The 15,448-nt window shown below is 44.8% G+C and overlaps 1 protein-coding gene across 1 annotated transcript in view; it reads left to right on the forward strand.

Moving 5' to 3' along the window:
• Positions 1–1,462: 1,462 nt before the first annotated feature.
• DOCK2 (dedicator of cytokinesis 2) overlaps positions 1,463–15,448 on the forward strand; it is a 418,491-nt gene continuing 404,505 nt past the window's right edge. The window contains exon 1 of the mRNA XM_035014007.1: positions 1,463–1,575. Within this exon, the coding sequence (XP_034869898.1) occupies positions 1,533–1,575 (43 nt within the window). The 5' untranslated portion in view covers positions 1,463–1,532. The remainder of the gene's footprint in view (positions 1,576–15,448) is intronic.

Raw genomic sequence — 15,448 nt, forward strand, 5'->3', positions numbered from 1 at the left:
GCCTATTGGCCTGCAAAGACTGAAATATTTACTATCTTATCCTTTACAGAAGAAATTCACCAACCTCTGATGTATAATCTGATTTGAAATACTGCTGAGATCATTAGTTTTATGAGTTAACTTGGCGAGACTACAGACTTATTCAATCAAACACCAATCTAGGTGTTGCTGTGGATGCATTTTGTAGATGTAATTAACATCTACAATCAGCTGACTTTAAGCGAAGGAGACTATCCTCAATGGTCTGAGTAGGTCTGATTCAGTCAGTTGAAAGGCCTTAAATGAGCCTTCCTTAAAAAAGAAGAAATTCCAGCTGTGTGGACAGCAGCTTCAGCTCCTCCTGAGAATGTCTAGCCTGCACTTCCTGATGGCCTTCCCTAAGGATCTGGGATGTGCCTAATCAGCCCCACATTCACATAAGCCAGTTCCTGGCAATACATTTCTTCATGTTTATATACCTCTCCTACTGGTTTTGTTTCTCTGGGGGAATCCTGACTGATTCAACTGCTCACTACAAAAGTTACTACCTAAAGTGTGCTGCTAGAAAACCAAAAAGGAAAGAACTTTAGATAACATGAAATTAGTATTTTGCCCTACTGTCCGTCAGCGGTGATATTGCCTAATCTGCCTAATAAGACTTATCGACTCTCTAGTGTAAGGCAGAAAGAGGTAGCAAGAGTTATGAATAAAGAAAATTCAGGAAGACTTTAATTCAGCTTATCACCATGGGTCAAAGAGACATTTTTGTTTCCTGATAGCATCTGTTTCCAGAGCAAAAATGAGATTTTTCTGAGAAATGCCTTCATTAGCCTAACTCTAGGACTCTTTTCCTGGGGGCCACTGTGGCTGGCTCTCAGAGCACCCTTACCTCCTGGTATTGTTGGTAAATCCTGTGCTTGTGTACTTTCAGAAGAGAGTTTTCTGGGCTTTTATCAGATTTTCAAATGGGTCTGTGGCACCAACAGGATAAAAACCACAAGTGACACCCTCTGTATGTGTATATTGAACTGTTTTGTGTCACTTGCTGTGTCCATGATCTCCTCTAATCCTCACAATAATCATATGAAGTATGTACTAGTATCCCATTTTACAGATGAGAAAGTTTGTCCTACTGTCATGGCCGAGTGTGGATTTGAATTCACATCAGATATCAAAGCTCATGCTGGGAGCCTTGGGAGGGAGTTCTGTTCAGTCACTAGGCTGTTATCCGGCAACTTCCTGCACTTGTGGTGGTGGCTTGGGTGGCCCCAAGTACCTGCTTGGCCTCTGCCCACTTGCCTGGGGAGGAGCAAGTTAGAGGTGGCCCCCAAGCTTTGCTGGGGGCCTTCTGGTCTTCTAGCCACTAGCTTTCTAATGTGCCCCAGCCCAATGGGCTGGAGGAGGAGGAGCAGGGCGCCCTGGGGAGGGGAGGGCGGGCCCTGAGAGGGAGTTTGAAAAGAGGAAGGAAGTGGGGCCCGGCGGAGCGCCTAGCCACCCCCTGGCTGCTTCCCCACAGAACGACAGGAGGCCCCTGCAGCTCCAGTGGCCCAGCCATGGCCCCCTGGCGCAAAACTGACAAGGAGCGACACGGTGTGGGTAGGTGTGGGCATGGGATCCCCAGCAGGGGGAAAGGCAGGTGGCCTGAGAACCATGCGGTGGAAGATGCTGCGGCAGCCGGCAGCACGGGCACGGGCGGGGAGCACTGACCCAAGGTCCTGGGCTCAGTGACTTCCTCAGCTTGCTTCGGGCCAGCTGGGCGGGGAAGAGGAGGCAGGGGGGGAGGAAAGTGGGCACCCTGCCCAGTCGGCTTTGCCCAGCTGGTGCCCTCTCCCACTGGGCACAGACTGCTATCTCTCCCCAACGCTTCTGCAACTCCTAGATGGCGTCCAGCCCTGTGTGGCTTTGTGTGCCACAGTCCCAGTGTTTCCAGGGGTGGACTCCATCGCCCCATGTACAGAATTGGCCTCATAGAAGAAACAACTGCCCTCTCCCCTGGCCTGGCCTAGCCAGGCCTGGCCCAGCATGCCTTCCTCCAACCCTGTCCAAGGCGACACCCATCTGCCGCTTCTCCTGCCTGTTTCTTCTGGGTCAGATGATCCCTGATTTGGTAGAGAGGGTCCAGAGGACTGTACAGGCTTGGGGTGTGGGGTTGGAGGATGGAATCCTTTACTCAGCCCTGGAGAACCTCTGGGGAGAAAGGCTCCTGCCAGGTTATCTGGGGATATCCAAGAAGCCAGCTTCAGCAGCTTCAGCCATCTAAGCTCCCAGAAGCCTCTGCCTCAAGCTCAGGGGCGGAAGTGGTGGCTGGGGGAAGGGAGACTTCAGGTACTGGGACTCTTTCTACTAAGTGGCATCTGTGGTACAGCCTCTGTAGACTCACTGTGGTTTTCAAACATAAGTGTAAATTTGAAAACCGCTGCATGGTTTCCTACACAGGCAGATACCAGACGCTACCCCAAAGATGAGCATTGAACAGGTCAGAGGTTGGAAGACCCAAGCCCCAAGATAGAGAGAAAGAGAGAGAGAGAGATTAGATACGGGGAGTCCCAAGGCCACTGTTGGAGAAACACTGCCCTGGAGAGTTCAACATTTATCTCTTCACTTGCTGGGCTCTAGGCACTATGGAGTATTTTAAGATAAATTGTCCCCATCCAGAGAACAAATAATCTATACACTTGAGGGGGCTCAGTTTCTCCATCTATAAAATGACAAGTTTGAACTAAAACCAACAAGGACCCTTCTCCAACTCTGGCCCTTCCACCTGGGGGTATTGGGCTGAAATTCTTCTCAAGGGAAGGTGGGAACTGTTAAATAGGGCAGACCATTTTAGGTGGAGAGGCCAATGTAGTACAAGAGATGATAGCTGGACACGAAGGGCATATCCAGGAAAGAAGAGAGATGTTCCTTTCACCTGACAGGAACGGTTATGCTTAGAGTAAGCTGGAGTCACATTTTGGAAGGCTATAAATGCTGGGCTAAGAAATTCAGACTTTTTCCACTTAGGCAAGGGGGAGCCAAAGCACCTTCCAGAACAGATTTGTGCTGAAGCCAGTGTGGAGGGAGTCTGGGTGGACAGAAAGGCAAAGGTGCCTGGGTGGCAGACAGGAGACAGTATTAGACCAGGTAAGTAGGGCAGTAAATGGGGGAGATTGAGTGGTGCAGAAGAGTCCTACCCTTTATTCCAAAGGCTATAGTGCATTCCTGCTGTGAAGGCCCTGTGCTGTGGTGTGAAGATCATGGGCTCTGGTGACAGACTGCCTGTTCTTGGATTCCAGTTTCTAACACTCTTCAGCCCTGTGACGTAGACAAGTTACTTACTCTCTTCAGGCCTGTTTCCTTGTCTGTATAATGGGGATAGTAATAGCACCTGCTTCCCAGGGTTGTTGTAGAAGTAAAGGAGTTCATCGACATAAAGTGCTTAGAATGACAATTATGGGGGCGCCTGGGTGGCTCAGTCAGTTAAGCGGCTGCCTTTGGCTCAGGTCATGATCCTGGAGTCCTGGGATCGAGCCCCACGTCCAGCTCCCTGCTCAGCAGAGAGCCTGCTTCTCCCTCTCCCTCTGCCTGCCACTCTGCCTACTTGTGCTATCTCTCTGTCAAATAAATAAATAAATAAAATCTTTTTTTTAAAAAAAAGAATGACAATTATACAAAGCAGTCCTCACTAGATGTTATCAATTATTATTCTTAGACCTTGTCCTCTGCATGGGGGTTTAGTTGAGGACATGACATCACAGGATGGGACAATGTTACAGGATGGAGTAGTGTTCCCACCTCCCTAGCAGAGGAAATCCTACTTAGGTGGTCAGGGATTGGGAACTCCATTAGGCACTAGGCCTGGAGGCTTCTTGACCTGATGGTATAGCTGACATTTTTCATGCCTACTTATGAAAATTATATTTCATAGGGGGTCAGAAGGCTTATGACCCTCTAGGGATCCAGAGAGCATTTGGAAGGTGCCTGCTCATCAAAGGGGGTTTCTTTTCTCTGCAGATGAATGCTGGACTCTTTCTCAGGCCCTGGGTAGATGGAAGGGAAAGGAAAAGTTTAGGTTATGATGAGATGGGGGACTGGAGTCATGGGACAGAAAGAACAGGGACCTAACAGTAAGGAGTCTGGGTTTTAGTTCCAACACAATCACTATTTGCAGACAGACCTATCATCTAGTTTTCTCATTGTAAGTCTAGGTATTAAATTTTTCTATTTTAGGGTGTTCTTTTATGAAGAGCATTGGAGATAATGAGTATGGGGGCTTGGAAGAAGACAGAGAGGAACATATAAAGGATTAGGGGGTTCTCTGAATATCGTCAGAATCCCAGTCAGGCCTAAAACACAAGGAGAACCTGAGCTTTGCTTTCCTATTTGGTTTCCTCATCAGTGCTGGTAGCATTAGCCAGCCTTCTTCTGGCTTAATTCTCAAGGACTGCTTGTGTCTGTCTGTCTGTCTCATGGGCTGGCTTTACATGAGACCGCTTCATCACCAGAACCACTGGCTTCTTTCTCATCTTGTGGTCTGGTGGGCAGCCCCAGGTGACCTTCATATAGATGCCTTGTCAGATTATTTTTCCTTCCTTGATGGAACATTAACATGCGATCCATTAGAATTCCAGAGAGTTCCAGAAGTGGGATAGAACAGTATGACTATGAAGTAAGAAAAGGCACAGACTGCCTTTGAGGAGATATGTATAAGGTTAGAAGCTTGGGCTGTGAAGTCAGAACTGATTTCAAATCTGGGCCTGTTTCCTCATCAATAAAGTATAATAATGATAATGTGGGTCTCGTGAGACTGTTGTGAGGATTAATAGGGGTAATTCATGAAAAGCACTTAGTAATGTGGTTGGTTCAATCAAAGTTAATAACTAAGGTCAAGGGGTTACCTAATAGTTGCAGAGCCAAATGAAACACAGGGTAATGCACCCTAACACCAGATTCAGGACAGTTATGCCTTCCAAGAGTATAGTGTTTTGTGTTTACGAGACCCATTCTCATGCAATGTCTTTGGCTCCAGAACATCTCTGTGAGGCATTATTTCCATTTTACAGATGAAGAAACCAAGACCCAGAGTTCACATAATTTAGAAATACTTGGGCTTGGCCTTAAATTCAATTGACTTTAGATCCCAGGTCCTTTGCACCACACAAGGAGGGAATCCAGGAGGGGGGACATCATAGAAATAGGCAGCATGTTGGAATGTATGTGGCATTTGGGTCAAACAATAAAATTCTGCTTTGGTTTTAGTAGATGTTTGTAATGAAAACAAAATAAAACAAAACAAAAAACAAAACTTTGGAGAGGTAGATTACAGCCAGACTTTGAAGAGCTTTGAATACCAACCTTGTAAGTTTGGACTTCATTCTGTGCACAGGGGAATTTTTGACCAGGCATGTCACCTGTAAGAATTTAATATAATTAATTGTGAGAAGGGCAGGGATTAAACATAGAGGTACAAGAACCGAAGTGGGTGAAAATTACCTGTCTCCTGACTGCCTGATTAGTTAACCCTGGAAGAGTCCACTTAAAATTAACATTTACTTTGGCCTTTACTATCTTAATCCTCTCTGAGTCTCAGTGATGAGAGCTTCCACCTTGGAGGAGAGAAGGGAGAGCAGAAAAGGAGGAGGTAGAAAGAATAAGTAACAGTGTCAGTTAGGAATAAGTGTGATGGGTGATAGAATACCTCCAAAACAGTGGCTTAACCAAACTAGAAGTTTATTTCTCCCTCAAATAGAAAGCCCAGAAATGGTCCACGAAGAGGTGGCAGAGCAATTAATTGTCTACTGCACTGCCTCCTTAGCACCAGGCTTCTGCCTCCTGAGCCTTGCTAGTTGCTCAGGCTCCAGCTGTCAGGTCCCCCCTTCCAACCAGCAAGAAGGATGAAGGGAACAAGAAGGGCATGGCCTTTCTCTTTAAGGACACTTACCTGAAGGTCCTCTTAACACTTCCTCTTGTAACCTGTTTGCTAAAACCTAATCACATGACTGAACCTAGCAAGGGTAGGTAGGAAATGTAGTCTGTAATGCAGGCAGCCATGCACCCAGCTGAAAATTAGGAGTGCCATTCCTAAGGGGAAGACGGATATTGGGGATGATATATTAGTTTGCTTAGGGCTGCCATAAGAAAGTGCCACAGGCTGTGTGGCTTAAACAATAGGAATTTATTTTCTCACAGTTCTGGAGTCTGGAAGTCCAAGACCAAGGTGCCAGTAGGTTGGTTTCATTCTGAGGCCTTGGCTTGCAGAGAGCTGCCTTCTCATTGCTTTGTCTTCACAGGATCATCTCTGTGCATGCTCACCCCTGGTGTCTCTTCCTCTTAGAAGGATGCCAGTCATATTGTATTTGGCCTTACCCTAACAGCTTCATTTTAATTTCATCACATTAAAGCCCTGATCTCCAAATATGGTTACATTCTGAGGTACTGGGGATTGGGACTTCGACATATGGATTTGTGACCCTAGGCAGGGACAACAGTTGAGTCCATAAGGATGACCCATGGCCTATGGTATGACATTTGGGGACTGTAGAAGAAGGCTTCAAGGCCAGGCTTCTCAGACAGAGAGTGAGGATAGAAAAAAAAGTTTCCTTTACCCTGAAGCTGGGCCAGCCAGGGAGGATTTGTGTGGGAGCTTCAGTGATGGCCAGAAACCTCTCTGCAGGTGTCTCTGCTTATAGGTGTGTACCTGTGTGTACCTGTGTGTGGGGAGTATTTGTGGTGCCTTCTAAGAGCTGTGAGGGGGAATCTGTTCTATGCCCCTCCCTAGCTTCTGGTGGCTTCCTGGCAATTCTTGGTGCTCCCTAGCTTGTAGAGGCATCATCTCAATCTCTACCTCCATCCTTACAGGGTGTTCTCCCCATGTATGTGTCTTCCTCCAAATTTTCCCTTTTAATAAGGACACCAGTCTTCTTAGATTAGGGCCCACCCTAATGGCATCATTTTCACTTATTACTTCTGTGAAGACTCCATCTCCAAATAAGATCACACACTGATGTACTGGGGGGTAGGACTCTAACACATCTTTTGTTTGTGGGAGGGGCACAATGCAAACCATATTAGGCTCTGCAAAAGTAGAAAAATGGTCTTTTCCACATCTTGCCTGGGGAATACAGATGAATCTGAGACCACCTCCACATTTGGGAATGCAGGTGGTGCTGTTGCAGTGCAGGACCCTGGACAGAGCTTGTCCATGCCCAAATGGACAGATTTGGAGTGGGCAGTGGGCGCTTGAGTCTCTTGCAACACAGACTCTTATTAAAGAAAAAATCCATTCAAACTGGTTCAGTTAAAAGGTATGTGGTGTGTATGTGTATGTGAGGAGGAGAGTGGTTTATTTTTAGGATCAGGCGAAATCAAACAGAAATCCAAGAAACCTGAAAGGCAGGCCTCCAGAAGGGACTGAATGAAGGCAGCCCTGGAAACCTCTGCCTTCCTTCTCATGACAACCCAGCTTCTCTTAACACATCAGTTCTCCTTGCTCTCCTAACCAACTCCTTCTAATTCCATCACTCCTTCATAACTTCAATATTCTGATAACACCATAATAGTGGCCCCAGCATGCCACCCACCCCAACTCTGCATGACTTTGCAGTTCAAGTACCCACCAAATCTTCTCTCTGCATTTATTTGTTCAAAGTTCTGAGAGAGAAGTCTGAATGAACTGACTCACATTTTCAAGAAAGGCCACTCAGATCAGAGGCCATTGCCAACCCAGAAGTGGGCCCCACTCTGTTCAAGGGGCTGCTCCTAACTGGTCCAATACACTGTGGTTATGGCGTGGGGACACAAGGCTTGCTCTCATCTAGCAGGAGCCATGGGTGGGCACAGATTCTTTGAGTAGGAAGTATGAGTAAAACATGCATCCCAAACACACTCAGGGAAGATCTCTACTACAGAGGGTCCAGTTATACTGCTCTTGTTGCCCAAGGTAATAATCAAGGAGGAAGGATAGAGAACATTGTTCACTCACTAACTTGTTCATTCATTTACTCCATTTACTCATTCACTCTTCATTTATTTCTTAAATATTTGTTCAGCATTTCCTATGTCAGGCACTATGCTAGATACTGAAATTACTGGAATTAGGCCAATATGGTTCCCACACTGTTGGAGCTTATAGTCTAGTGGGGAAGACAAAAAAGGACTGTGTAGACAAATCAATAAGCATATAATTATGATATGTGCCATTGTAATAAAAATTTGTTCCATGAATGAGAATATTGGAAGGAGGGCTCTTAAATTGGATGGTCTGGGAAGGCCTCTAAGGGGCAATGGGGAAAAGAATTCCAAAGGAAATACTTGGAGGGATCTTAGTACATGCATCTTTGTTAAGGAGGCCAACTATATCTTTGGACTGGTCCCCAGAAATTCGTCTGGTGAAACAAACAAAGATGTATTGGAAACCTGATTCCATCCTACTACCAATTCTTAGGTGCCTGGCCTCCCATTTTCTTTTTTTCTTTCTTTTTTTTTTTTTTTTTGTTATGTTAGTCACCATATAGTACTTCACTAGTTTTTGATGTAGTGTTCCATCATTCATTGTTTGCGTGTAACACCCAGTGCTCATTGAAATATGTGCCCTCCTTAATACCCATCACCGGGCTAACCCATTCCCCCAACCCCCTCCCCTCTGAAACCCTCAGTTTGTTTCCCAGAGTCCATAGTCTCTCATGGTTCATCTCCCCCTCTGATTCCCCCCTTCATTTTTCCCTTCCTTCTCCTAATGTCCTCCATGCTATTCCTTATGTTCCACATATAAGTGAAACCATATGGTAGTTGTCTTTCTCTGCTTGACTTATTTACCCCAAAGATACAGATGTAGTGAAAAGAAGGGACACATGCACCCCAATGTTCATAGCAGCAATGTCCACAATAGCCAAAGTGTGGAAGGAGCCAAGATGCCCTTCAACAGATGAATGAAGAAGATGTGGTCCATATATATGATGGAAAATTACTCAGCCATTAGAAAGGATGAATACGCATCATTTGAATAAACATGGATGGAACTGGAGGGGATTACGCTAAGTGAAATAAGGCCTCCAACTTTCTAATGCTTCAGCAATTTGGGATTGTTTAGAAGTGGCTGCTGGGTTGGCTCTTCGAGTCCACATAAGGAGATTGTCCTAACCCCTAGGCTTGTGAGATCCTCACCAGTTAGTGGCCATCTTGTTCCCAACCTTAATGTTTGTATTTGAATAAGCCTTAACAAACTGTGTTTGCTAAGCTCTGTTTTTTCCTGAGATCAGCATCCTTATATTGCTGCTGTATGTTGAGACTGGCAATGTAATCACCATAATATTCTAATTCTTGGACCTTTGGACTTTTGTTTGTGTGTTTGTTTGTTAAAGCTTACAAACCTTTAATTTAATAGTCAGTTACACATGGGTGCCACAGTCTGTGTTCTGCAGCAAATGTTCTGCAAATGGGAAATGATAATGCTTATCACCATCCAACTCCAGAGGAATCTGGGTAGAGACTCTACAAATGTTCCCTTTAATAGGCAATTTCTCCTTTCTTCCTACTTCATTTAATTGATGTGAGTTTGGATTGGATTGAGTGGTGGCAATGCCAGGCCTGAGACACCATGATCGGCATGTTGGGTTGTGGCACAAGGACATACATAGTGCCAGCTGAACCCAGAGGGTTTGCTTGGGGAAGTGGCATTTTGCTGTTTGCCTCACTGGGTGGTAGCAGTAGGGAGTTGTCTCAGGAAAGAATGTTCTGGGTAGAATAAACAGCCAATGCAAATGTCCTGAAGAGGAAGTCTCTCTAATGTGTGGGAGTCTGTGTGGCTGCTGGAGGAGAGCAAGCAAGGGGCAGAAGAGTAGGAAATGAATTCTCCAAGGGGAGGTTGTAGTGAGTAGAGCCTGGTGCACGTAATGACTAGAGCTTTTACTCTAAATGGGAGGGGATGGGGCATTGTAGGGTTTTCAGTAGAATGGCAGAATGTTCTATGTTGGTTTAACAGATTATTCTGTTTTATGGATACTTAAATGTGAAAGCAGGGAGACCAGCTAGGCAACTACTTCAATGACCCTGGCAGGAAATGGTGGTGGCCCACACCAGGGGGCAGCAATGAAGGAGGTGAGATGTGCCTAGATTCTGGATGTGTGTGTTGTAGGTGGAACAAATGGGATTTTCTTCATGGATTGGAATTGGGAATGAAAGAAAGAGAGGAATCAGGAGTGACTCCAGGGTTTTTGGTGTGAGCAGCTGGAAGAGTGGAATTGCATACGGGACTTCCTTCATTAAACTCTTGATTTGAGTTCTCATCCACCTTGTCATAAATAATAACATTGCCTCACTTTTTTTCATCATGGTACCTTTGCAGAACATTTGCGGTACCATGTTTAAGCACCCTAAGAGGTGTGTACTTTTATCATCCTTTCACAGATGAGGAAACTGTGGGGAGCTGAGACCTTCAAGGTCTCACTGAAATGCAACCACTTTCAGACAGTTTTCTTACACTTCAATCTTGGAGGTACCTCTTCTGTTTTACTGAAGACTCATTTTGCACTTTGTCTTTTAGTTATGTAACCACAAGTCATCTCTCTCACTGGATAGCATATTGTCTGAGGGCAGAACTGTGTTTTGGGGTCAAGTCTGAGTCATCCAGCTGTAAGGGACTAGCAGGAACATGGTACATCAGAGAAACTGAGTGTTATTGTAACCTGGAACCCCTTGGGAATCCAGTGGAAGCTATACACTCTCTTCTTGCAAATTTGCACTTGAGCAGTTTTGCATTTCAATTTCATCAAGGCCTGTTCATGGAAGTGAGTTAAGTAAGGGCCTGATAAAAGTACTCAGTTATTATTTCATAAACCAATACAATAGACACAGCTAAGGCATTCTGCCCAAGGTGTAGATTTTTGGTTTTGGGAACTGTGAAGAACAAGAAAGCTATTTTTTTAAAAGATTTTATTTATTTATTTGAGAGAGAGAGAGAGAGTGATAGAGAGCTGGGGGTGGGGTTGGCAGAGGGAAAGGGAGAAGCAGGTTCTCCACTGAACAGGGAACCTGACATGGGGCTCCATCTCATGCCCCTGGGATCATGACCTGAGCTGAAGGCAGATGCTTAACCGACTGAATCACCCAGGCATCCCAAGAAAAGTGTTTTTTTTTTAAGATTTAGTTATTTATTTTAGAGAGAGTGCAAGAGAGAGAGTGTGTACACAAGCAGGGGAGGGGGCAGAGGGAGAGGGCGAGAATCTTATGCAGACTCTGCACTGAGTATGGAGTCCAACGTGGGGCTCAACCTCATGACCCTGAGATTATGACCTGAGCCAAATCAAGAGGTGGACTCAACCAATTGAGCCACCCAGGCACCCCAGGAAAACTGTTTTTATTGTTTATTCATATCAATTAAATTCAATAAGCCTGTACTAAGTGATGGTCCTGAGCTGATCCTGATAAAAATACAGTCCTTGCCCTCAGGAAGCTTACAACCCAGTAGTAATCTCTCTTTCTTCTTTTTGCTTGAGGCATCAAACAACACCGTTATTACTACTAATGTCCCCATTTCACAGGTTGGGCATGGGTGCATCTTTTGTTTCATGTTGCCATAGCTCTGCCATCACCCTTATATTTTCTTGCAGCCTCATGTTGAATTATTTGGCTCTTCCATAGAATGTAAACTCCATGAGGGCAAGACAATGTCTCTTGCTCTTCTCCAGCACAGAGCAGGTGCTCAATTAGTAATTGTTCATTGGGTGGATGGTTGGATGGGAGGGTGGATGGCTGAGTGTGTTGGATAAGTGTGTAGATGAATGAGTGGGTGGGGGATGGGGGTGGGGAGGTGACAGGGGTTGGAGGTTTTCACTTTCTGGTGGCCTCATAAGATTCAGATGGACTGAATTGCCCTATCTTGCCTTCATCTCCTCAACCTTAACCCTTCGCTGTCAGAAGGCTGGGTCCTATGAGAGCAGCACAGTAATAAATGGGGTGTTCTTGAACTCTTCCCCAAATATCTGGACCCTTATAGTTGGCCATTGCCCCAAACCCCGTTCTCACCCTGGGACTCTATTCACATGGTCTATTTCCTTTACTAGGACTGTGTACACATCAAGCTAATTTCCCCTCCCTCTTCCCTGCCCTTACCACATTTTTCTCCACTCGCCTCCTCTGGGGCTCCCACTCCATTTCTTCCCCTTGCCCTCCCTCTCCCCCTCCTCTCCCCCTTCCTCTCCCCCCTCCTCTCCGACTCCCTCTCTTTCCAGTCTCACTTCCTTCATGGGGCCCCTCTTGATCTCTCTCCTCTGAGAGTCCACAACTGTTATGACCAACAGCTGAGCCCTTTACTTTTAAGACATTTCTTGTTTCTTGTGGGCTCATTTTGTCTGTTCAACTAGATTTCACAAAATCTCCAGGACAGCAGGATCTATCCCCTCTCACCTTACTTTTCTAACATGCAGGATTCAGCGAAGTGCCCAACACTCCCTGCAATAGAGGTGAGGGGCTGAAGAAATTAGCCCTTGATTTCATCATAAAGCCACTCTTCCAACTCTAGCCTGTGAATGCGTGAACTCGTGTGTGAGTGCATGTGTGTGCACCTATAGCAGCACTGTAAAGGAAAGAGTGAATCCCATCATGATATTTTAGAGCAGTACTTACCAACTTTGACACTGTTGACATTTGGGGCCAGATATTTCTTTGTTATGGTGCTGTCATGTGCATTATAGGATGTTTAGCTGCATCCCTGACTTTTACCAGCAGGATGCCAGGAGCTCCTTCACTTTGCCCCTCCCCCCCGCCCCCTCTGAAAATGTCTCCAGACATTGGTAAATGTTCATTTGGGGCAAAACTGTCCTTAGTTGAGAATCACTGTTTTAGAGAACTCATGGCAATTCCAACTTTTTCTTGTTGGCTGGGCATGTCACTTTGACTCACTAAAAACTGAGTACAGTTGTATGCAGTTTGGCTCCTTCCTGGCTATGTCAACCTGGACTATTCACTCAATCTTACACTACCTCAATTTCCTCATCTGTAAAATGGAGATGACAATAATTGTACCCCAGAATTATGGTGAGGATTACATAGGTGGGTAAAGCCCTTGGAATAGTGTCTGGTACACAGAAAGGCCTCGGTACACAGAAAGCCTCTCCTGGGCTGTGGAGGAGCACCTCCTCCTTGGTTACCTCAGTCTGTGATTCTCCCACTTTATTCACTACTGACTTACATTGGATGTGAGCTCTGGCCTTGCTGCTGGAAGCTTCTGCTGGGTCATCACAGTTGCCCTCCCTGATGCAACATCAGGATGTTGCCTTGGTGCTGAACCCGTCAACGCCTTGCCCAGAGAGTTCAGGCAAACTGTTTATGCATTTTCAATGAGTGCGTTTCACTCAAATTGAAAGCTAGTTCAGTTCCCCCCTAGAGCAGAGACCCTCCAAAGCCCAGCTCAGAGACTAGATAAGTGAGCTTCAGGCAATTACATTCTTTTTCTCCATTATTGTTTTTGTTTCTCAGATGCATCAACTTGTCCAAACTCTATTAACACTTGCTATTTGCTGAAGCTTTTGTTTTCAAACATGTCAGCAAAGAGCAGGGCCCCAGACGAGGTATGAATCCATCCTAAAGATCACAGGGCACTTGATGGCTACAATCAAAATTGGCACCCAAGCTGGGTCAGCATCTCCTGAAGTAGTCTCAAGAAATTCAAGAAAGAGTTTAGCCAGAAGAAGGGGCGTACTTGCCCTTCATGTTCACATCCCTTCAGTTCAACAAGTATTTATTAAAGCTCAGTAAATATTGATTGAACTTCTACTGTGGGCCTGGTGCTGTTCTCAGCACTGGAAATTCATTGGTAACAAGGCAGACTGTCTTCACCCTCATTGATGCTGGAAAAGAGAGGAAATGAACAAGTATAGTATATGTGTATATACTATATATATGTGCACTTATACACATATATATGTGTGTGTGTATATATATATATATACTAAGTATATATCCAGTACACACACACACACACACACACCTACATCTATACAGACATACACACAAACACACAATAATTTATAACATCAGAAATGGGCTAGTAAGGGAAGCAAGGACTTTGGACTCTGATCTGGGCTTGAATCCACTTTTTACCACTTTCTAGCTGTGTGGTCATGGGCAAGTTTCTTAATCTCTCTTTGAGTTTCTCATATGTTACATGAGGGTAATACCTTGGAGGAGTACTGTGAAGATGAAAGGAGGTGATATTTGTAGAATGCTAGGGATTTTATCTGTCTTATCTGTCACTGTCATCCCAGTACCCAGAATAGTAACTAGATGCACAAATGAATATCTATTGAAAATCATATATGCTTCGTACATAATATATGCCCAATAAGCGTTTACCATTTTGGGGAGGGTGGCAAGCAGTGTGTACAGTAGTTAGACGGTAGCCTTCTGGATCAATCAATTGACCTCTCTATCTAAGTTATGAGGTGGATAAGTTTTTTACCCTCCCTGTGTCTCAGTTTCCTCATCTATAAATCCAAGAGAAACATTGTACTTATCTTCTAACATTGCACAAACTCCAGAGACCCCACCCTAGTTGTTTCTATGAACTTTGTGCTATAACAGTGGTGTTTACTTTTTCCTTATTTCTCTCAAGTTGGGTTCCTGATGAGCAGTGTATCTCAATATGTTTACATAGAATTGGTGGCTAATCAGTGGATTCTATTTCTAGGGTTGTTGGAAGTCTCACCTGTCTCAAAGTAGCTGCTTCCACTGGCTTGCCAACCTGGATTTCCAACATGAGAGTTCTCATTGGGTTTAATGAGTTCAGATAGCCTTAGTACTTTCAACATCCGTTTGGTCCTCAGCTATAAGTATTTTGGTCTGAGTGGACGTGTAGGTAACCAACTGCTGCCTTGGTTCCTGAGTATAGTATTTTGATACAGGGAGAGGTCAAATCCTTCATTGGGATGTGTCAATATTCTCTAGTGTTTGGAGACCTTATATGAAAGAGGAAGCTAGAACGTTTGTCTCTGGGAATCCTGCCACCTGCCACTTGTCTATCTTCCTTGGGTGGGCATGAATAGGGTGGAGCAGAATGATTTCAGTGATTTTTACTTATTTTTTGTCCTATATCTTCCTCATGTTTATCTGCCCCTTTCATCCGTTATTCAAAATTTGACAGTGGTTAGGCCTATAGGGAATAGGGAAGAAGGTGATCTGTTTTTACACTGGTCAGAAATAACTCAAATGAGGATCATAGATAAGCACTCAAACTTTAGCAAACAGTGGCATTCTGGTTCAAAGTTTCCTGTTAGTCATTTAGAAAACTTAACAGAATTGGGTATTGGTATGCAAAGCCACTTCCTTTGTCAGTTATGTCTGCTTTTCCCCAAATGGAGCCTTAAGAACAGAGGCCCTTATGCAAAGGCAGAAATACATTTATAAATTAAACAGCAGCATCAGTTACTTTCATTTTCATAAAATGTGAATCTTTGGAATGAATATAGACCTTCATGTTGAATACTGGGCTTCAAGA

Source organism: Mirounga leonina, unplaced genomic scaffold (assembly GCF_011800145.1).
Source record: "Mirounga leonina isolate KUSES-001 unplaced genomic scaffold, KU_Mleo_1.0 Mir_104, whole genome shotgun sequence".
NCBI lineage: Eukaryota > Metazoa > Chordata > Mammalia > Carnivora > Phocidae > Mirounga > Mirounga leonina.